The following is a 24319-nucleotide window of genomic DNA, read 5'->3' on the forward strand; positions in this document are numbered from 1 at the left end:
CGCCCCCTGGTGGGCATGCTGGGTAGATCCCAGTCGGGCGCATGTGGGAGTCTGTCTGACTGCCTCTCCATTTCCAGCTTCGGAAAAATGCAAAAAAACCCACAAAAAACTGAAGTGCTGCTAAAGGTGACAAAGTAATGAGAAATAACTGCCTGATAAGGGTACAAAAAGACAGAAAAATCAAAAAAGAGCAGATATAAGAATTGAAAATATGTAACAATCTAGTGCCATTTAATGCAGGGGCAAACAGCTCTACAGACTTGAGAGCAAGCTTGACAATCTAACTGGACTGCAGCAAAGTGGAATACAGTATACCTTTGGCATTCAAAGTTTCCATTATGTAAGAATGGCCCCAAATGTCTATCATGTAATTTTGCTAAGGCATGATCCTGAATAACATACGGTGAAGCTGGTGTATGGTGAGCAAGTCAGTCTAGACTAGAGTGAGCTGGCTGGCTGTCAGCAACTACATTTGTATTTGGCTTTGATGCCATTTACAGGTTGCACTGTACTCAGAAAATAAGCAAAATGATAAAAACATTCCTTCTTAGTGAAAAATGATCCTGAAAAAAAAAAAAGGAGCTACTAGAATTGATAACAGATATGAAGAAGTCTAAGAAATTGAAGCTCTTTGGCTAAAAAATGTAGATAAATTAATGAGTTGGCTGGGTTTGATGATACAAAAGAGCTCCCCATATGCTCCCTAGAGATATAAAGCAAAGGTGACTCATGAAATTGCCTGAGGGAGTTTGCCAGCTAATGCAAACACTGGTTTGTACAGAAGGAACAACATGTTGGAGTGGTATCTACAACTGTAGGTAAAGGCAGAGCTTCCATAAATCTCTACAATAAATATAAATTACCAATAAAAACTTAAATACAGTATTCTTTGTAAAGGGGCAGTACACACATTCCTCAAAATCTTCCACCAAAGTCATAAAGAAAACAATCTTGAAGCTTTAAGAAATAAGCTTTATTTAGCTATAAAACTTATTTTCACGGTAAAGCCCATTCCATTTCAGAAGACAGTTCATGAAAAATCTATATTCACGAAAAATCTAGTTATACAGTGAAGTGATGATTATTTGCGTTTTGAAGAGATTTTTGAATTCGCCAAAGGGTTTAAAAAAATTCATATTGATAGTGAATTCATGTAACAATTTTACAGTAAGACTTTTATTTGCAAAAATTTACACACAGCTTTTTTTTTTTTTTTTTTTTTTTTTTGGTATTTTTCTGAAGCTGGAAACGGAGAGAGAGTCAGACAGACTCCCGCATGCACCCGACCGGGATCCACCCGGCACGCCCACCAGGGGCCATGCTCTGCCCACCAGGGGGCGATGCTCTGCCCCTCCGGGGTGTCGCTCTGCTGCGACCAGAGCCACTCTAGCGCCTGGGGCAGAGGCTAAGGAGCCATCCCCAGTGCCCAGGCCATCTTTGCTCCAATGGAGCCTTGGCTGCGGGAGGGGAAGAGAGAGACAGAGAGGAAGGAGGGGGTGGGGGTGGAGAAGCAAATGGGCGCTTCTCCTATGTGCCCTGGCCGGGAATTGAACCCGAGTCCCCCGCACGCCAGGCCGACGCTCTACCGCTGAGCCAACCGGCCAGGGCTACACAGCTTTTTTTTTTTAATGTTTATTTATTGATTTTTAGTGAGAGAGGAAAGAAGAGAGAGAGAGAGAGAGAGAGAGAGAGAGAGAGGCAGGAACAGCAATCTCTTCCTGTGTGTGCTCTGATGGGATCAAACTGGCAGCCTCTGAGCTTTGGGAGATGCTCAAACCAACCAAGCTATCCAGCCAGGGCTACGCATAGCTTTTTAAGAACACACACATTGCCATGGTGTCTATTATTAGATCCCCATTAGGAGAGAGGCCAGAGTGAATGAGAAGCAAAAAAGGCTGAGTGAGAAAGGGATTGCTAGGGAGAAAGAAGCAAATCGACAGTAGCCATTTTGAGTTCAGGTGTCCAACCTTGCTTGTGATTGTCGCAAAAAGCACCTCTGAGCATTACTGGATATGTGATTACTAAATCATAGCATCTCAATTCTCAAGTTTATATTTACAAAGTATAAAGTGGCCCTATATCTGACATTCAAAACACCTTTCTGCTCCATGTATTCTGTGGTTTCTTTCAGAAAAACAAAACCCCATAATGCTCATATAACTTTTGCATGTAAACTGTGCTTTTTACATATTTTTCTTTTATTCTGAAGCATAGTTATTAATGTAGCTCCTAATTTATAGATTATATCCTCAGATTCGTTTGCTAGTCAGCTGACATCCAGACCTTGGGCTGTATTTAAGTAACAGAACCGACTGCTCAGGATTCTGTCTCTACCTCGGCTTGTGCTCTGCTGGGACAGGTGCTGATATACACTGAAACGACTAGCAGCACTAGGTCACAGAGCAGGACAGATCAATGTAGTTTGTTCTTCAAGTTGATTACCCAAAGACTTCCACAGCAGGCTTCCTGTCTCTTCTGGTTACAGACACACAAATGGACATTATGACTTAATTCCAAAATGGTAAGACACCTCTTTTATAACAAAGTTTAATTGAAACTTCCCAGGACAGAAAGTAGACAAACTGACTAAATTTATCAACCTATAAAACAGTTGTATATTGAATAATCAACATTACCCAAAGAGAGGATTGACTTTTCTGACTGGCTTCTGGGAGGTAGTATCTAAGCCCCTGGAATCATGCCTGATAGGAGTGTCACTGTATGTCTGGGGCCCTGGGTCACAAGTGACTTGGGTATACAGTAATGATTTAGGATACAGGCTGGCCCCTCTGGATAGTCTTAGGGTGGGGGCTAACCACACCAGAAAAACCAAAGATGTGATTGGGGGGGGGTCACACAGTTGTCAGGAGACCTCTGGAAGGACTGGCGACTGAGATCAGCTACACTGGCAGTCAATCGTGCCTATACAATGGAGCTCCAATAAAAACTGGGTGAGCTTCCATGGTTAGCAATACTCCATCATACTGTCACACATTGATGCTAAAAAAGTAACACTGTTAGCCCTGGCTGGTTGGCTCAGCGGTAGAGTGTCGGCCTGGAGTGCGGGGGACCTGGGTTCGATTCCCAGCCAGGGCACACAGGAGAAGCGCCCATTTGCTTCTCCACCCCTCCCCTCCTTCCTCTCTGTCTCTCTCTTCCCCTCCCGCAGCGAGGCTCCATTGGAGCAAGGATGGCCCGGGCGGCCTCTGCCCCAGGTGCTGGATTGGCTCTGGTCTCGGCAGAGCGACGCCCGGAGGGGCAGAGCATCGCCCCCTGGTGGGCAGAGCGTAGCCCCTGGTGGGTGTGCCGGGTAGATCCCGGTCGGGCGCATGCGGGAGTCTGTCTGACTGTCTCTCCCCGTTTCCAGCTTCAGGAAAAAAAAAAAAAGTAACACTGTTCCAGCTCCATGGAGAAAGGACAACTGGAAGCTTTACATTTCATACTTTATTGGACCCTGTCCTATGTGTTTTTTTCTTTGGTTGATTTTAACTGTATCCTTTCCCTGTAATATACTGTAACCATAAGTGTAACTGCTTTCACTGAATTCTGTGGATCATTTTAGTGAATTACCAAGCCTTGAGAGTAGTCTTGGGGACCACTGGACTTGCAGCTGGTATCAGAAATGAGGGGTGATCATATGGACTGTTCTAAGTTAGCAGTCATCTAAACTGCTAACTTACACTGCTCTTACAGTGGGTGTCAGAAGTGAGGGCAACCTTGTGGACTATGTTCCTTCTAACTTCTTAGTTAACCCTTTGCAACAGTGCTATTGTTCCTACCTTCCAGCATCTAGCATTATCACATTTGTATTTGTTAGAGCTGTCTGTCTAGTTGCTTTACCCCTTGACTGGCCTCTGAGCCTTGAGTGCTAGGTCCCTCCCTCTCCCCAGGTACCTATTCTACAACTGGTTCATAGCAGGTGTCAGTACACATTGGCTGGATTCAATGAATCATACATAGTATGACAGGAAAAAAAACAAGTTATTTTGATTCCTCCCCTTTCATAATCATCAATTTAAAAGGCATCAGTGGCAACAACTCTAGCATTTTTTAGGATTTACCTTTGTTCTGAAAGAGCATCTGCAGGAAATAACTGATGTGCGAGAGCATGGTCCACAGTCTCCTTCATGGCAGAGCTTTTCACAAGTATGAATGAAATCTTTAACAAAAACAAAAAGAGCTAGGAATGAAAATTGCAGCTACTCATTTCAACCTCCCAAATTCACTAGTCACATTGGCCTTCTACCTGTTCTCTGAAACTCCAGAATCAGAGTTGAGGGAAAAAGAACATTATCCATGCCTTTCCCCGATCTTCCCTTCATCCAGCAGACTGGGCCTTTTCCACAAGGACAGGAACCTGTATTAGTCACTGGAATATGCTTTGGACTGTGTGGTGCTTTGCCTAAGTAAGAGAACAGATCTCTCTTTCCTTATTTAGGCCCCAAGTCTCTAGATTAGACTTGGAGCTCCTTAGAATTGCAGCCATAGATGACTTTACTGAAGTACTCTTTTGTTTTTGGTCAAGACAGAGAGAGTCAGAGAGAGGGGCAGATAGGGAGAGAGATGAGAAACATCAACTCTTCGTGTGGCTCCTCAGTTGTTCATTGATTGATTTCTCATATGTGCCTTGACTGGGGGGCTACAACAGACTGAGTGACCCCTTGCTCGAGCCAGTGACCTTGGGCTCAAGCTTGTGAGCTTTGCTCAAACCAGATGAGCCTGCACTCAATCTAGCGACCTCGGGGTCTCGAACCTGGATCCTCCATATCCCAGTCTGACGCTCTATCCACTGCACCACCGCCTGGTCAGGCTACTGAAGTGCTCTTGACTAAAAATCATCTGGAGATCAAAACTAATCAGAAACTATATCTAAAATTTCACTGACTCCAGCTCTGTAAATGTCTGATAATGGTGGCCTGCCATTCATTCTGCTAAACTGGGTTTAGGACAAGTCCTATTTCAAGAACCCCTTGTGGATCACCCATAGTAGCTTCAGCCTATTTGTATCTTTGACTCTAGTCTATTTCCTGAAGGTAGTATATAGTTGGATCTTGCTTTTTATTTTCTAAATTTGGTCTGACCATCTGTTTTTTGTTTAATTGTTTAATCCATTCACATTGTTCTTGATAACAACTAGATTTCCACCTGCCATTTCACTTAGTTTTTTACATGTCTCATGTCTTTGTTAATCTAATCTTACTTTACTGCTTTCTTTTGCATTATTTTCTCATGTAACATTTTTTTCCTTTAATATTTTTCACTATTGTTTTATTTTTTAAAAGGATTTCTTCTCTCTTTTTTTTTTTTACTTTATTTATTCATTTTTAGAGAGGAGAGAGAGAGGAGACAGACAGAGAGAGAGAAGGGGGGAGGAGCTGGAAGCATCAACTCCCATATGTGCCTTGACCAGGCAAGCCCAGGGTTTCGAACCGGCGACCTCAGCATTTCCAGGTCGACGCTTTATCCACTGCACCACCACAGGTCAGGCCATTGTTATTTTCTTAATGGTTAGTCTAGGGATTACCATATAAACACCTTATCAGAATCTACTTCAGATTTAATTAATTAACCTAATTGCAGTGAACTATAGAAGCCTTACTCCTATTTAGCTGTATTCCCTCTTCTCTTTTGTGCTGTTATTATTATATATATGACAACTATATGTATATGTTACAAACCCAGTAATACATTATAATTATTACTTTATATAATGTTATGGTCTATTAAAAAAGCTTTGAAAGAGAACAGGATATAGTTATAGTTTGTTACTTTCTTTTATTTACCATTTCCAGTTTCTTTCATTGGTTCCTGTGGATCTGAGTTACCATCTGGCATCATTTCCTTACTCTATTCCAACACTGATACCACCCACTTTCTTTGTGCTGTATATCAAATATATTTCTATATATTATAGGACAAACAATCCAATTATATACATTTTATTTTATATAATTGCTTTTTAAACCAGTTGAGAAAAGAATATGCATTTATGCTGTCTTTTATAAATAATTATGTAATACTTTTACTCTTTGTTTTTTCTCATACAAATTTGAATTTACAACTGGGTTCATTTCCTTTTAGTCTAAAGAACTTCCTTCAGTACTATTTATTGTAAAGTAGCAATAAATTCTCCATTTTTACTCTAATTTTTGAAAGATAGTTTTGCTGGACAGCAGTGTTGGCTGGCAGGTCTTTCAGCACCTTGAATAGCTCATTCCACTACCTTCTGGTTATGATGTAGTATTATTGTCAATCGTTTTGATGAGAAGTCTGCTATTAATCTCAGCAGGGTACCCTTTCATCATTTCTCTCTTACTGCTTCAAAGATTTTCTCCTTGTCTTGGGCTTTCCGCATTTTTACTGTGTTTAGGTGTAAAGCTCTTTGAATTTACACTATTTGAGAGTTTGCTGGGCTTCTTGAATGTTCAGATTGTTTTCCAATAAACTTGGAAAGTTTTCAGCTATTATTTCCTTGAATACTTTTCTTTTTTTTCATTTTGTATTTTTCTGAAGTTGGAAACGGGGAGGCAGCCAGACAGACTCCCGCATGCGCCCGACCGGGATCCACCCGGCATGCCCACCAGGGGGCGATGCTCTGCCCATCTGGGCCACTGCTACGTTGAGACCAGAGCCATTCTAGCACCTGAGGCAGAGGCCATGGAGCCATCTCCAGTGCCCGGGCCAACTTTGCTCCAATGGAGCCTCAGCTGCAGGAGGGGAAGAGAGACAGAGAGGAAGGAGAGGGGGAGGGGTGGAGAAGCAGATGGGAGCTTCTCCTGTGTGCCCTGGCTGGGAATCGAACCTGGGACTCCAGTACGCCAGGCTGACGCTCTACCACTCAGCCAACCGGCCAGGGCCTCCTTGAATACTTTTCTGATCTTTTCTCCTTTCCTGGTATTCCCATTATATATGTTTGTGTGCTTAAAGGTGCCCCACATTTCTCTGAGGCACTGTTCATTTTTCTTCATTCTATTTTCTCTTTCTTCTTTGGATTATATAACTTCTATTAATGTACCTTCACATTAATTTGTTTCTTCTGCCAGCTCAAATCTACTCTTCAGCCCCTTTAATGAATTTTTCATCTTAATTATTGAACTTTTCAACTCCAGATTTTCCATTTATGTTTTTTTTATAATTCCTATCTCTATTGAGATTCTCTATTTGATGATATACTGCCTTTATACCTTGCTTTTAACTCTTTAAGAATGGTTTCCTTGGCCCTGGCCAGTTGGCTCAGTGGTAGAACGTCAGCCTGGCGTGCAGAAGTCCCGGGTTTGATTCCCGGCCAGGGCACACAGGAGAAGCGCCCATCTGCTTCTCCACCCCTCCCCCTCTCCTTCCTCTCTGTCTCTTCCCCTCCTGCAGCTGAGGCTCCATTGGAGCAAGGATGGCCCGGGCGCTGGGGATGGCTCCTTGGCCTCTGCCCCAGGTGCTAGAGTGGCTCTGGTTGCGACAGAGCGACACCCTGGAGGGGCAGAGCATCGCCCCCTGGTGGGCAGAGTGTAGCCCCTGGTGGGCGTGCCGGGTGGATACTGGTCGGGCGCATGCGGGAGTCTGTCTGACTGTCTCTCCCCGTTTCCAGCTTCAGAAAAAATACAAAAAAAAAAAAAAAAGAAAAATGGTTTCCTTTAGTTCTTTGAACATGTGATCTTGAAGCTTTTGTTGAATCTGATGCAGGTCACTCACACAGAAAATAGAAACTTTTTGCTGCCCGTGTTTTTTATTCCTGTTTCTTTGCCTACTTCTTAATTTTTTGCTGGAAACCAGACATTTTTGGTAATATATTGCTTGTAGCAACTCTTAAATCTGCTTTCTTTCTCTCTCTCCATAATATTTTTGTTTGCTTGTTTGTAACTAGTCTGGGATACTTTAGTGAAATCTGTTTCCCCTATGATATGAGGACTTTGGTGTCACTCTTTGGATGGCAGAGCCTTGGGGTGTACAGTCACCCTGGAGTGACAATGGTTTTAGCAGAGTTCTCTATCTCTTTCCCTGATCTCTGTTAAGCTGTCCACCTCATTTGGTATTACTGTCATTCCTAAGGCTCCACTAACTGTTGACTGGTTGCTCTACTGCAGGGGTCCCCAAACTTTTTACACAGGGGGCCAGTTTACTGTCCCTCAGATGTTGGAGGGCCGCACTATAAAAAAAACTATGAACAAATCCCTATGCATACTGCACATATCTTATTTTAAAGTAAAAAAAAAAAAGGGAACAAATACAATATTTAAAATAAAGAACAAGTAAATTTAAATCAACAAATTGACCAGTATTTCAATGGGAACTATGGGCCTGCTTTTGGCTAATGAGATGGTCAATGTCCGGTTCCATATTTGTCACTGCTAACCCTAACAGGTGATATGACGCGCTTCCGGAGCCATGATGCGTGCATCCCGCGTCACCGGAAGTAGTACTGTACGTGAGCCATGCTGCGCTTTGTGGTGCCGCCACATACAGTACTCCCTGAGCACAGGATGAGGATGGATCCTGTGCTCCTCTCACTGACCACCAATGAAAGAGGTGCCCCTATCGGAGGTGCAGTGGGGCCGGATAAGTGGCCTCAGGGGGCCGCATGTAGCCCGCGGGCCGTAGTTTGGGGACCCCTGCTCTACTGTTTCCAATAGTGCCCTGAGGAAAGGCAGTCTGATCCAAGGGAATCTGGGCAGGGGTCGTCTTAGGCAAGTCTGTGAGGTTTGTTCTCTCCCCAGCAAGGCTTCTCTTAGCCATCTCTTTCCTTGGTTCTTTTTGGTGAACTAGATGACCTACAGTTTAGCATGTTGCTCTTAATAAAGAGAAGTTATTGTTTCCTAAAGGGCTTTAGGCCTGAAACCCACTCCGTGTTTCAAATTAAAGTCAGTAGATGACCTACAGTTTAGCATGTTGCTCTTAATAAAGAGAAGTTATTGTTTCCTAAAGGGCTTTAGGCCTGAAACCCACTCCATGTTTCAAATTAAAGTCAGTTCTTTTGTGGAATGCTTTGGAGCTTGCTTTCCTATGGACTGCCTTTCTCAATGGGACATCTCAGCCATTACTCTGGTTTTCTTGGCTTAATTCTCCCAGCATGAAACCTCTGCTGTACAAGTGAGCAAGGGTGAGGGTGATTAGGCCCCAGTATTCTTGTGTATTGTGATTGGGTACCACCTCCAACTCATGAATGGGGCTGTATAAAGGAAGGGAGCCCCTTATCTCTCAGCTATGTTTACCAGATATTTAGCCTCTTTGACTTGGGAGTTAGAGGGGATGAGAAATACTGATAGTCTGCTCCACCCAGTGAAAAACCCTTGACTGGGAGCTGTGGGCAGAGGAAGCCTGTCTTTGTGGGCACACCCATCCTGAATGGAGCTTTTGTTAAACTGAGCTGGGGGTTTGGAGGAAAGGAAGGAGGAAGTGAGTTGTGACTCAAATGATACAGATTCTTGCTGTTCTGATTTTTAGTAGAATTTCTTCAATAAATATTTCTTGATGCATGTTTATAAGACAATTTCCAGAGACTTTAAATGCTTTTTTTTTTTAACAGTTCTCACCAGCTTTGCTTGTTTTGATGGGAAGGGAGCCCAAATAGCTGTTCACGCTATCATCTTGAAAGCAGAACTCCACCTAGTTTCTTGTACTAAAGCTACCATGTCTAGGATGTATCTACTCGGTAAGATACTAAAACACCTAACAAGCTTTCTATAGATATGCCAGACCTGAATAAAGTTTAGAGTCACTGTTACCACTAGTCATGAGATTGCTTTCAAGCTTCTCAATCCAACAGCCTAGCTCCTTAAAAATTTGCCACGATTAAAATTCTGCTGAGGAAGAGTGGTTTACCTTTGGATTCCTTGACCTGTTCTTACCTCACCCCCAGGTCAGCTGACACTTCTATTTACTATTCTTTTCTAGATCAGGTCCCTTTGCATTATCCATTTTACATTACCTCTTTCTCATTGCTAACAAGCCATCTTAGTCTCAGGGTAGGATTTCTGTTGATTATATATAAAATTCTTATAAAACTGGCTAGTGCCTGACCAGGCAGTGGACTGGGATGTGGAAGACCCAGGTTCGAGACCCCAAGGTCGCCAGCTTGAGCACGGGCTCATCTGGTTTGAGCAAGGCTCACCAGCTTGAGCCCAAAGTCACTGGCTCGAGCAAGGGGTTACTCGGTCTGCTATAGCTCCACGGTCAAGGCACATACAAGAAAGCAATCAATGAACAACTAAGGTGTTGCAACGAAAAACTGATGATTGATGCTTCTCATCTCTCTGTTCCTGTCTGTCTGTCCCTGTCTATCCCTCTCTCTGACTCTGTCTCTGAAAAAAACCCCAAAAACAAAAAACAACAAACCGGCTCGTGCCTTTACTATCTTGATTTAGATGTCATCTGATCTCCATTTTATAGGGCTTATCTGAAGATATACTTTCACAGTAGACAAGGAGAACGATGATTGATTTTCCTAATGTAGTTAAAACATGTATTAAAATATGAGAAGAGAGCATTTCTCTTCCTTTTTAAAAAATTTTTATTTATTGCTTTTTTGAGATGGGGAGAGAGAGAGAGAGAGAGAGAGAAAGAGAAAAAGAGGAGAGAAGCAGGAAGCATCTACTTGTAGTACATAGTTGCTTCCAGTATGTGCCTTGACCAGTCAAGGCCAGGGATTCAAACTGGCAACCTCAGCATTCCAGGTCAATGCTTTATCCACTGCACCACCACAGGTCAGGCCCCATTTCTCTTTTATATATAATTTTAAAGTCAGATTGAAAAACAGAATTAGGTAGGATGCTGGTTCCTGCTGGTATCTGGAAGAAATGTGAAAGCTCTCTTTTTGATAAAAATGCAAACCCAATCTAAAGATGTTAGCTTTCCCACAGTTACAGGAGCACATCTTTTATTCAGACTTCATTGCTCACTTTCATTTTTCTATGTACACAGCCTTAGGAGAGAAGTTGCCAGGTCATTACAAAACTATACATGTATATTTCCTAAGGACTGCCTCAAAGAGTCTGTTAGAAACTCAGACTATTACTTTATAGCTAATTCCTACAAGCCTTTTCTGATTTCTATATCCAAGTAATGAGAAGCCACAATCAGAAGGAAAGGAGAGCCACTAAAGGTAGGACAAGCATTGACAAGAAAATAAACAACAAAAAGCTTTAACAAGTAGATAAAACAATTCAAACTGCACACTGCTATAGAGAAATGGCCTGAGAAACCTCGGCAATCCTGAGGGCATCACTGCATTCAGCATAATGCAATAACTGAGGTCCAGAAAAAAGATGACTCTGGGTCAATAAAGGGAAAGAAATTACCTTTGGTTACCTCTGTTTAAAGAAAAAAGAGAATTTAAAAAAAATATCCAACTAAAATTAGGCACAGGAGGTATCCTCAGCTAGACGAGAAACGTAGCTAGTTATAAAGAATGATATTTCTTGAGTGGTCCAAATGGTTGAAGTTTTATTGTACTTAGAACTTTAGTTAAGTTGTTTCTATCATGAAAATGCTTGTAAGCACTGAATCCTGGATTAGTAAAAGTATGTCTGGTGTTCAAACAAGTGTAGGCCACTAAGAGAAATGATAACTCCCTTCATCCCCCATGGAATAGTCTTACCACAACTAACCTGAGTTAGCAATAAAAGACCCAAATCAGAAAGAGATCACTTGGGCAAAAGTGAGTTTTCATAAGTATATTCTGAGGACAAAAAAAAATTGATCCTAATGTTTAGAAAAACCTCTGATATTGTAACTAGAATTTAGAACTTTATGCCTAAGTAGTTATTAATGCCAAATATTTACATTCATACACCTACTAGTTACCTAAGGAGCCACAAGGCAGTGGCTTTCCGCACACTTTTCCACACGAAGGGACAGGATCCATGCACGTTTTCCGACCACTACTTCCAAGTTCTAGCAATTGGCTGAGAGGAGTTTGCCCACAAGGGCAATAGCGCACTAGCTGTGGGAGCCGTGGGCATGGCTGGCAGGGCTGAGAGTGGCATACTTGAGAACACACATGGTTCCCACATTTCAAGTCCCTGTTAAAAAAAACAAGACTATTATACAACTGTTGCATATAGAACAGTTTTATTCTAACAAAGAAAAACATAAAACCTTACTTGCCACATATCTTTAAACAGCCAAAATCCCCAAATCCATCAGACTTTCCTGCTTCTGTTCCACATAACACATCTCGGGAGGTGTTGCCACAGTAGCATACTTGAGGACACAATTTCAAAAATAAGAGATTAGTAACTTGTAAGGGCTCTTAAAACATTCTAATCTATAGGAAAACACGAAATACTATCATCGGTGTTGACAGACCTGATGCAGAAATAAAAGTGGCTAATATAGCAGCTCTAAGTCCCACCTGAGAGCTTTATCACAGGAAAAAAATAAAAGTCCTTGTTAGACTGTCAGTATCTCATGGTGCCTCTGTAGCATATCCTGAAAACAGCATTAAAGTGATGCAACCCTCTAAATTAAGCATCTAATATCTGGTGCATAAGGCCATGATTGAAAACCGAGGGCTGTAAGTTGAATTTGAAGTAATCATGTTCAAGTATTCACACTGAGTAAAAAGTTTCAAATAATTTGAGACTTTTTTTTTTTTTTTAAGAGAGGAGAGAGAGAGAGGGAGAGAGAGATAGAGAGAAAGAAGGGGGGAGGAGCTGGAAGCATCAACTCCCATATGTGCCTTGACCAGGCAAGCTCAGGGTTTCAAACCGGCAACCTCAGCATTTCCAGGTCGACGCTTTATTCACTGCGCCACCACAGGTCAGGCGAGACTTTTATTTGCTAGATAGAAAACCCAGTTTACATCCATTGATTTTCCTGTGGATTCCTTTATTTCTTGGGGTCAGCAATAAATGTGTTATGTTTAAGGAGCTATGTTTCTGCTGTATTAATATGTAAAAAAGTCTGATAAGAATGAATTTTTGTCAACTTACCTAATTTTAAGTTTCACTTATCATTTTCAGTTTATAATGAAAATTTATCTCATTAAAACCAATCTAACTTGAACAGTGGATAGTGCTAAGGACTAGAATGCAGAAGGCCCAGGTTCGAAACCCCCAGGTCACCAGCTTGAGTGCGGGGTCGCTGGCTTGAGTGTGGGATCATAGACATGACCCTATGGTCACTGACTTTAGCCCAAAGGTCGCTGGCTTAAGCAAGGGGTCTCTTGCTCTGCTGTAGTCCCCCGGTCAAGGCAAACTGATGAACAACTAAGGTGCTGCAAGGAAGAACTGATGCTTCTCATCTCTCTCCTTTCCTGTCTGTCTATCCCTCTCACCGACTCTCTCTCTGTCTCTGTCAAAAAACAAAATAAAACAAAACAACAACAAAAAACACCAATCTATGCAAACATACTTAGCCTTACATAATAAATCCAGACCAGAAGAATAGAAATTATATTGAAAGTCTGCAGATCTAATGACATTTTCCTTCTTCCTCAATATACTTAGCACAGAAAACCAACATCAGAACATTATAAAATTATACCAGATCTTAAAATCACATACTTAGTTAAGAAATAAAATAGAATGCTTCTAACAAAATATTAGAACTAATGCTCATAAAATATTGAACAGACCAAAAACTTACTGAGATATGGAGAGGAAAGCCTCAAACCAATGAAGACATAATCAAGACTTTGAGTTGTAAAATATACATGCCATAGCTATTATCAAAAAGATGAGAAATAAGGCCCCGCTGGTTGGCTCAGTGGTAGAGCGTCGGCCTGGCATGCAGGAGTCCTGGGTTCGATTCCCGGCCAGGGCACACAGGAGAAGCGCCCATCTGCTTCTCCACCCCTCCCCCTTTCCTTCCTCTCTGTCTCTCTCTTCCCCTCCCGCAGCCAAGGCTCCATTGGAGCAAAGTTTGCCCGGGAGCTGGGGATGGCTCTGTGGCCTCTGACTCAGGCGCTAGAATGGCTCTGGTTGCGGCAGAGCAACGCCCCAAGATGGGCAGAGCATCGCCCCTTGGTGGGCATGCCGGGTGGATCCCGGTCGGGAGCATGCGGGAGTCTGTCTGACTGCCTCCCCGTTTCCAACTTCGGGGGAAAAAAAAAAAAAAGATGAGAAGTAACAAGTGTTGGAGAGGATATGGTGAAAAGGGAACCCACATACACTGTTGGTAGGATTGTTAATTGGTGCAGCCACTACAGAATATAGTATGGGCTGGGATTCCTCAAAAAGTTAACACTAGAACTGCCATATGATCCAGCTATTCCACTACTGGATAGTTATTTAAAGAATGTGAAAACATTAATTCAAAAAGATATATGTATCCCCTATGTTCATTACAGCATTATTTACAACAGCCAAGATATGAAAACCTAAGTTTTCATCAACGGATAAATGGACAAAGTTGTGGTGTATATATACAATGGAATGTTACTCAGCCATAAAAAGATTAAATTTGCCATTTGACAATAATGGATGAACTTTCGGGGTATTATGCTAAGTGAAATGATTCACATGGAAAAAGACGAAAACTACATGATTTCACTCATATGTGGAATATAAAACAAAACAAAGAAAACCCCCTCACACAACAGACAGAGAATGGTAGTTATCAGAGGGGAAAGGAAGTGGGGAGGACAAAATGGGTAAAGAGAATCAAATGTATGGTGATGAATGGAAACTAGATTACTGGTGGTGAGCTCACTATAGTGTACACGGCTGTCAAATTACAATGCCATACACCTGGAACTTATATAAATTTATTAACCTATGTTACCTCTATTCAAAAAAACATATAGCCCTGGCTGGTTAGTTCAGTTGGTTAAGAGTGCCGCCTGAAACAAGGTTGCGGGTTTGATCCCCAGTAAGGGCACACATGGAAAGCAGCCAATGAATGCATAACTGAGTAAAACAACAAATGAATGCTTCCCTTCCCCCTCCCCTCTCTCCTCCTTCCTCTCTCTGTCTCTCTGAAACAATAAATCCAAAGAAATTAAGTCCTGGCTGGATAGCTCAGTTGGTTGGAGTCTCGTCCTGGAACACAGAGTCTGCCGTATCAATGACCTGTTCAGGATACATACAGGAATAGCTCGATGTCCTGCCTCTGTCTCTTTCAAAACAAACAAACAAACAAACAAAAATTTTAAAAAAACATATGTAGGGGGACTTCTGGTCTGTCATGAGTATGCATACTATGAGCCTGTGAACCTTTCCACATAAAATAGGGCTAAAAGCTTACAGAGTAAATGAAAGATGTATTCTGAAAAGAGAAAAAAAGACTTAAACATATTATTCTTTTTTTGTGTGTGTGACAGAGAGAGAGAGACAGAGAGATGAGAAGCATCAATTTTTTGTTGCAGCACCTTAGTTGTTCATTCTTAAAAGTGTTTTGTTTTTCTTTAAGATTTTACTTATTCATTTTTAAAAGGAGAAAGAGAGAGAGAGAGAGAGAGAGAGAGAGAGAGAGAATGGGAGAGGAGAAGGAAGCATCAACTTTCATATGTGCCTTGAGCAGGCAAGCCCAGGGTATCGAACCGGAGATCTCAGCGTTCCAGGTCAACGCTTTATCCACTGTGCCACCGCAGGTCAGGCGTTAAAGTGGATATTGATGTTTTAATGAAAGATGTTCAAGAGATCAACTGTGGTGGTTCCCAAATATTCTGAAGAGAAAACCCACTGCGTGGGTGGGGAAAGATGAAAAGATGATATGAAAGTAGAAACTGATTTTTTTTTTTTAATTTAGTGAGAGGAGGGGAGGCAGAGACAGACTCCTGCACGTGCCCTGACCAGGATCCACCTGGCAAGCACACTGGGAGCAATGCTCTGCCCATCTGGGGCCCTTGCTCCGCTGCAACCAGAGCCATTTTTTTCAGCACCTGAGGCGGAGGTCATGGTACCATCCTCAGCTCCTGGGGCCATCTCACTCCATCAAGCCATAGCTGCAGGAAGGGAGAAGAAGAGACAGAGAGAGAGAGAGAGAGAGAGAGAGAAAGGGGGGGGAGAGAGAGAGAGAAAGAGAGAGAAAGGGGGGGTGAAGAAGCAGATGGGCGCTTCTCCCGTGTGCCCTGACCGGAAATCAAACCTGGGACATCCACATGCAGGGCCGACACTCTACCACTGAGCCAACTGGCCAGGGCCTGGAAACTGCTATTAAAAGAAACAAAAAGAGCCTGACCTGTGGTGGCGCAGTGGATAAAGCGTCGACCTGGAAACACTGAGGTCACCGGTTTGAAACCCTGGGCTTGCCCAGTCAAGGCACATATGGGAGTTGATGCTTCCTGCTCCTCCCCTCCCTTTCTCCCCCCTTCTCTAAAATGAATAAATAAAACCTTAAAACAAACAAACAAACAAACAAAAAGTATTCTAGACTAGCATGGACAGTATCCCATATGGATGAACCAGAGGCAAAAAGGCTGAAGGCAAAGTGAGAGAAAGGGAAGGGGACAAGCAAATAAAAGCAGTGAAGGCGGCCAAAGGTTTAGCCTGGTAGATTATTAAAAACTTGAAAAATGTGCCCTTCTGCCACGGGAGGACACAGAAGATGGCCATCCATGAACCAGGAAGCAAGTTCTCACCAGGCACCAAATCCACTGGCGCCTTGATCTTGGACTTCCAGCCTCCAGAACTATGAGATGTAAATGTCACCCAGCCCATGGTGTTTTGTTATAGCAGCCTCAATGGATGAAGACAGCAGGTCTAAGGAATCCCCTTTCCTTTCCTTACCCAGCAGCTACTCTTCCGCCAAAGTGCTTTGCTGCAAGCTGCTCTTTGCCCTGTCGTGGCTTCTGTTAAACTTCAAGGTTGTGACCAATGTTTACTTAAATTTAAATCTAATTCCCGAGTCACATGCTGAAACCCAGACAATCTAAAAAAATTTAATTTTAGGGATTGTTGTGAGTTCATTCTAGGAGAAAAACAAAAATAAAAAACAAACAAACAACAAAACCAAAATACCCCAAAAAATAACATCAAAACATCTTCTCTGAAAAAGATCCCAAAATTCAGACAGTGCAGATTCTGTCTCTTAGCCTAGATAGATTCTTAATACTTTATTCTGGTTCTTCCTGATTTTTTTGATGGAGTTGTAACCCACATAACTGGATTTTAAACATCACTTATTTTTCCAAGTAAGTTTATAATGTTAAGGACATTCCCAGAACACCCAGGGCACATACAGCAAGGGAGGTAAGGGGGGAGGACAAACAGGGGAAGCACTCTCACACTGCAAGATGATAACATATACATACCCCTGCTTAATCAAATTCTCGGCTAATCATAAATACCAAGGTCAGTTGAACAAATGAATTGCTTTTGCATACTGAAACTCTGATTTAAACTCTCAAGCCTTCATTATTTAAAAATCAATAAACATTACTGCTCCTAAAAAGAATAAAAATATTTTAAAAATTAAAATAAAAACTTGAAAAATGCCACATGGGACAGATCTTTAATTAAAATGTATACACTGATTTCAGCTTCCACCAAATGAAAACTTTGTTTCTATATTTTAACTGGGACTTTTTTCTCAATTCAAATCCAACATAACTCCTCAAATTTGTTTTGGGAACTTGAGTAAAATATTTTCTTTGATGAATGAAAGCTATACTGATATTTTAATTGGAGATTATCCAATATGCAGGAATGATCAGAAATTTAAATTCTATTAAGTATGTGGTTGTGGTTGTTTTTGGTCTTAAGTACATGTGCAGTTTTATCCCCTGTTCTAAAATTCATTCATTCAACACTTACTGGATGAATTAATATTTATAAATGATGAAAAAAATTCAATTAATATTTTTAGAATCAATGAATTGATAAACCCTAGCAACTAGGAGCTTCTGCAAGCAGGCTTTTCTTTGCTAAGTTTCTGCTCAAACAAAACAGAGGCTTCTTTCAGAGGTACAAGTAGCTGCAAATAAAAGAATCAAGAGTAAGAAACTTGTAACAGCAGAAACAAAATGGAGCCCCTAATCAATGAGGAAATAATCTGAGCACAATACTAAAAAGCTCTGCTATGCTTAGGTACAAGAAACAGAAGTATGAGCTGATGACTGAAGAGCTGGATGGAGCTGGTTGAAGAGCATTAAGGAACAAAGACAGTCTGAAGGTCTCTAATACCAGTCTTAACATCAATGAAATGAAACAGGTCAGCCTGTTTCAATCTAGGAATGAAGAAATGCATATTAAAAGTCTAGATAAAGCTGAAAGGGATCCTAGGAAAATTGTAATTTGAGAACATGAACTATACTCATGGCCAAAATACTCTGCCAGTTACTTAGTGTAGACAAATGAAAAATCTTCAACTGAGTCTGAAAAATCAACTATACAAAAACAGAAGAAGAAAGCAAACAAACAGAAGAGACTGGGATCCATATAAATTTGTACAAAAAGATTGATTTAACTGAGTAAAAGCCCAGTAAGAATCAAAAGTTAAAAATGGAGCAGAAATCAAAGGGACTTCCCCATACCACAGTCTATTCTAAGAACAAACTACCAGTATATGTTTAACTCCTGCCTTAACTTGAAATGAATTTGAGGCAGCAGGTAAAGATTACTGAAACATAATAAGAAAACATAAATAAAAAATGGGAAAAGAGCCTGACCAGGCGGTGGCACAGTGGATAGAGCATCAGACTGGGATGCGGAGAATCCAGGTTCAAGACCCCAAGGTTGCCAGCTTGAGTGTGGGCTCATCTGGATTGAGCAAAGCTCACCAGCTTGGACCCAAGGTCGCTGGCTTGAGCAAGGGGTTACTCGGTCCACTGTAGCCCCATGGTCAAGGCACATTTGAGAAAGCAATCAATGAACAAGTAAGGTGTCACAATGAAAAACTAATGATTGATGCTTCTCATCTCTCTCCGTTCCAGTCTGTCTGTCCCTATCTATCCCTCTCTCTGACTCTCTCTCTCTCTGTCTCTGTAAAAAAAAGAAATGGGAAAAAAGAAAAACAGTGGTAGGGATATAGAATGAATCAAAGCTAAAAAATATATACACTATAAAGACAAACAGTAGGTCAGTTATACAGACTTCCTGATAAAAAAGTAGTCAATAGCTTTTGAAGAAAAACAACTATTCTTGGAACTAAGACCAGACAGTATATTTTCTCAAAAGAACCCATAAAGAGAACATTGAGTAATATAAGTCATAGTTCCTTACATAAAATCCTTCTAGCACACACCACAAAACATTTCACAGGGAAATTTCTTATTGTAAAAACCAATAAGGATCACCTGACCAGGCAAGTTGCACGGTGGATAGAGTGTTGGCCTGGGATGCTGAGGACCCAGGTTTGAAACCCCAAGGTCACCAGCTCGAGTACAGGTTCATTCAGTTTGAGCGCGAGCTCCCCAGCTTGAGCACAGGGTCGCTGGTTTGAGCATGGGACCATACACATGACTCCATGGTCGCTGGCATGAAGCCCAAGGTCACTGGCTTGAGCAAGGGGTCACTAGCTCTGCTGTAGTCCCCTGGTCAAGGCACATATGAGAAAAAAATGAATGAACAACTAAGGTGTCGCAATGAAGAACTGATGCTTCTCATCTCTCTCTCGTCCTGTCTGTGTCCCTGTCTGTCTCTTTCTCTCTACCACTCACTAATTTTATTTAAAAACAGAACAAAACAAAACAAAACCACAAAGATCAACAGCATCACACTAAGGTAAAATTTAATAAAATGAAACACTATAGCCTGACTGGTGGTGGCACAGTAGATAATTGACCTGGGATACTGAGGACCCAGGCTCGAAACCCCGAGTTTACTAGCTTGAGCACAGGCTCATCGGGTTTGAGAATGGGGTTACCAGCTTGAGCGTGGGATCATGAACAGAATCCCATGGTCATTGGCTAGAAGGCCAAGGTCGCTGGCTTGAGCCCAAGGTTGCTGGCTTGAGGAAGGGGTCACTGGCTTGCCTGGAGCCCCCTAGTCAAAGCACATATGAAAAGCAATCAATGAGCCTGACCAGGCGATGGCGCAGTGGATAGTGTTGGACTGGGATGCGGAAGACCCAGGTTTGAGACCCGAGGTTGCCAGCTTGAGTGTGGGCTCATCTGGTTTGAGCAAAAGCTCACCAGCTTGGACCCAACATCCCTGGCTCGAGCAAGGGGTTACTCTGTCTGCTGAAGGCCCACAGTCATGGCACATATGAGAAAGCAATCAATGAAAAACTAAGGTGCCGCAACGAAAAACTAATGATTAATACTTCTCATCTCTTTCCATTCCTGTCTGTCTGTACCTATCTCTCTCTCTCTCTCTCTCTCTGTAACTGTAAAAAAAAAAGCAATCAATGAACAGTTAAAGTGGCACAATTATGAGTTGATGCTTCTCCTCTCTCTCCCTTCCTGTCTGTCTCTCTCTTGCTAAAAATCACAACAAAACAAACAAAAAAAACCTACCGTAGGGCACCAGTACATTGTATTCTAGGACCCTTCCTGATTAGAGGCAGTCTTAAAAATAAAGGAATCATATAATAAACGATCCTTTGTGATGTGTGTCTTTCACTTAGCATAATGTTTTGGAGGTTCACCCATTTTGCAGCATGTATTTCATTCCTTCTCTTGGCTGAATAATGTAAACAATCCTCAACTAATGATTCAACATGATTTTTTTAATTGATTTTAATTTGTTGTGTTTACATAGTTACAAGTGTACCTTAGAATATATCTCCTTCCCTCCCCCCTTGTTCTCCTTGATATCTCCTTTGCCCCCTCCCCCCACACCTTCCCCCTTTTCCTCCATAATTTACTATCCTGCCCTCTATCTCTCTGTGTTATGTTTATATACTTTCACTAATGTCTTTCCTTTCTTTGGTCCCCTCCTCTCTTCCCCTTTCCCTCTGGACTCTTTGACCTTTCTCTGCCTCTCTTTCATTCCTGTTTTCATTGTTCATTGGATTCCTCATATGAGTGAAGTCATATGATATTTTTCTTTCTTTGCTTGGCTTATTTCGCTTAGCATAATAGACTCCAGGTCCATCCATGTTGCTGCAAAGGGTAAGATTTCCTTCTTCTTCATGGCCATGTAGTATTCCATCGTGTATATGTACCACAACTTTTTGATCCACTAGTCCACTGGACACTTAGGTTGTTTCCAGATCTTGACTATAGTAAACAATGCTGCAATAAACATAGGGGTGCATTTCTTCTTTTGAATTGGTGATTTGTTATTCTTAGGATATATTCCTAGAAGTGGGATAGCTGGGTCAAAAGGCAGTTCTATTTTTAATTTTTTGAGGAATCTCCACATTGTTTTCCACTGTGGCTGCACCAGTCTGCATTCCCACCAGCAGTCCAGGAGGGTTCCCTTTTCTCCACACCCTTGCCAGCACTTGTTATGTATTGTTTTGTTAATGAGTGCCATTCTGACAACTTACACCATTCAAAAAAATAAACTCAAAATGGATAAAAGACTTGAATGTAAGTCATGAAACCATGATCATCTTGAAAGAACACATAGGCAGTAAGCTCTCCTATATCTCTTGCAGCAATATATTGCTGATTTAACTCCACGGGCAAGTGAAATAAAGGACAGGATGAACAAATGGAACTATATCAAACTAAAAAGCTTTTGCACAGCTAACGACACCATGAACAAAATAAAAAAGACAACCCTCACAATGGGAGAACATATTCACCAACATGTCCGATAAGGGGTTAATAACCCAACTCGCCTGACCAGGCGGTGGCGCAGTGGATAGAGTGTCGAACTGGGATGCTGAGGTTTAAGACCCCGAGGTTGCCAGCTTGAGCGTGGGCTCATCTGGTTTGAGCAAAAAGCTCACCAGCTAGGACCCAAGGTCGCTGACTCCAGCAAGGAGTTACTCGGTCTGCTGAAGGCCCGTGGTAAATGCACATATGAGAAAGCAATCAATGAACAACTAAGGTGTCACAATGTACAACGAAAAACTAATGATTGATGCTTCTCATCTCTCCGTTCCTGTCTGTCTGTCCCTGTCTATCCCTCTCTCTGATTCTCTCTCTGTCTCTGTAAAATAAATAAAGAAAAATAACCAAACTCTACAAAGAACTTGTAAAACTAAACACTAGGAAAGTAAATAATCCAATCAAAACTTGGGCAAAAGAACTGAATAGATACTTCTCTAAAGAGGTCATACAGATGGCCAATGGGCATAGGAAAAAATGTTCAACATCACTAATCATTAGAGAAATGCAAATTAAAACCACAATGAGATGCCACCTCACACCTGTCAGAACATATGATCCTTTAACTTTATGATGGTGTGAAAGCAATATACATAAAAAATTACACAACATATTCAACACTGTGTTATAAAATAGGCTCTGTGTTAGATGATTTTGCTCAACTTCAGGCTAATGTAAATGTTTTGAGCATGTTTAAGGTAGGCTAGGCTAAGATGCTATTGGTATGTAACTTCATCATAAGTCAAGGAGATTCTGTACTCCATTTTATGGACATACCACATTTTGTTTATCCATTCATCAGTTGATAGACATTTGGATCATTTCCTCATTTTGACTATTATAATAATGCTACAATAAACACATTCACAAGTTTTGTGTACATCTATATTTTTTTCATCTCTTTTGGGTGTACGCTTAGGAGTGAAACTGCTGGGTCACAAAGTAATTCTATGTTTAACCTTTTAAGGAATTCAAGACTGTTTCCTAGAGCGTCAGCCTGGCGTGCAGGAGTCCCAGGTTCAATTCCTGGCCAGGGAACTCAGGAGAAGCACCCATCTGCTTCTCCACCCCTCCCCCTCTCCTTCCTCTCTGTCTCTCTCTTCCCCTCCCGCAGCCAAGGCTCCATTGGAGCAAAGTTGGCCCGGGCGCTGAGGATGGCTCCATGGCCTCTGCCTCCGGCGCTAGAATGGCCCTGGTTGCAACAGAGCAACGCCCCAAATGGGCAGGGCATCGCCCCCTGGTGGGCATGCCAGGTGGATCCCGGTTGGGTGCATGCGGGAGTCTGTCTGACTGCCTCTCCGTTTCCAACTTCAGAAAAATTCAAAAAATAAAATAAAATAAAAGACTGTTTCCTAAAGTGGTTATACTATTTTACTCTTGTTGTGGTTTTTTCTTTTTCCTAGGTTTTTTTTTCTGTTTTGTTTTTTTGAAAGAGAGTATGGGGGGAGAAGCATCAACTCATAGTTGCAGCACTAGTTGTTCATTGATAGTTTCTCATATGTGCCCTGACTGAGGGACTCCAACCAAACCAGTGACCCCTTGCTTGAGCTAGCAAACTTTGGGCTCAAGCCAGCAACCACTCACACTCAAGTCAGTGACCCCTGTGATCAAGCTGGTGAGCCTGTGTTCAAACCAGTGACCTCAGGGTTTCAAACCTGGAATCTCAGCATCCCAGGTCGATGCCTATCCACTGTGCTACCACCGGTCAGGCACTTTTCCCTAGTGTTTAAAGATGTTAAGCATTTTAAGCTATTAGTTATTTAATTTTTATTTTATTTTATTTATTCATTTTAGAGAGAGAGAGGGAGAGAGAGAGTGAGAGAGAGAGACAGGGGGGAGAAGCTGGAAGCATCAACTCCCATATGTGCCTTGACCAGGCAAGCCCAGGGTTTCGAACCGGTGACCTCAGCATTTCCAGGTCGACGCTTTATCCACTGCACCACCACAGGTCAGGCCCAGCTATTAGTTATTTATATATATTTCTTTTCTTTCTTTTTTTAGTGAGAGAGAAAGAGAAAGAGAAGCATCAACTCTTCATTACAGCACCTCAGTTGTTCATTGATTGCTTCTCATATGTGCCTTGATGAAGGAGGGGGTGGGTAGTAGAGTGACTGATCCCTCACTCAAGCCAGCGACCTTGGGCTTCAAGCCAGCAACCATGGAGTCATGTCTATGATTCCATTCTCAAGCCAGTGACCCCACGCTCAAGCTGGTAAGCCCACACTCAGGCCGGATCATTCTGTGCTCAAGTTGGTAACCTCGGGGATTTAAACCGGGGTTCTCAGCATCCCAGGCTGACGCTCTATCCACTGCGCCACCACCTGGTCAGGCTATATATATTTCTTCCGTGAAGTATCTAAGTCTTTTGCTAATTAAGTTGTTGACCGTTTTTTTTTTTTTTTTTAATTTTTGTTTTTATTTTATTTATTAATTTTAGAAAGGAGAGAAAGACAGAGAGAGAGAGAAGGGGGGAGGAGCAGGAAGCATCAACTCCCATATGTGCCTTGACCAGGCAAGCCCAGGGTTTCGAACCAGCAACCTCAGCATTTCCAGGTCGATGCTTTATCCACTGCGCCACCACAGGTCAGGCTGTTCACCGTTTTTTGTTGATACGTAGGAGTACTTTACATACAATCTGTGATTGCCTGACCAGGTGGTGGCGCAGTGAATAGAGCGTCGGACTGGGATGTGGAGGACCCAGGTTCGACCCTGAGGTTGCCAGCT

General features: G+C 42.0%; 1 protein-coding gene across 3 annotated transcripts in view; it reads right to left on the reverse strand.

Annotated features, from left to right (window-relative positions):
- Positions 1-24319, reverse strand: part of NFX1 (nuclear transcription factor, X-box binding 1) — an 89991-nt gene that overhangs the window by 33853 nt on the left and 31819 nt on the right. For all 3 annotated transcript variants that reach the window (XM_066256920.1, XM_066256918.1, XM_066256919.1), the window contains exons 8-10: positions 12093-12192; positions 11794-12011; positions 4062-4159 (exon numbers count right to left, since the gene is read on the reverse strand). In XM_066256920.1, the coding sequence (XP_066113017.1) occupies positions 4062-4159; positions 11794-12011; positions 12093-12192 (416 nt within the window). The remainder of the gene's footprint in view (positions 1-4061; positions 4160-11793; positions 12012-12092; positions 12193-24319) is intronic.

The sequence above is a fragment of the Saccopteryx bilineata genome, chromosome 2 (genome assembly GCF_036850765.1).
Source record: "Saccopteryx bilineata isolate mSacBil1 chromosome 2, mSacBil1_pri_phased_curated, whole genome shotgun sequence".
NCBI lineage: Eukaryota > Metazoa > Chordata > Mammalia > Chiroptera > Emballonuridae > Saccopteryx > Saccopteryx bilineata.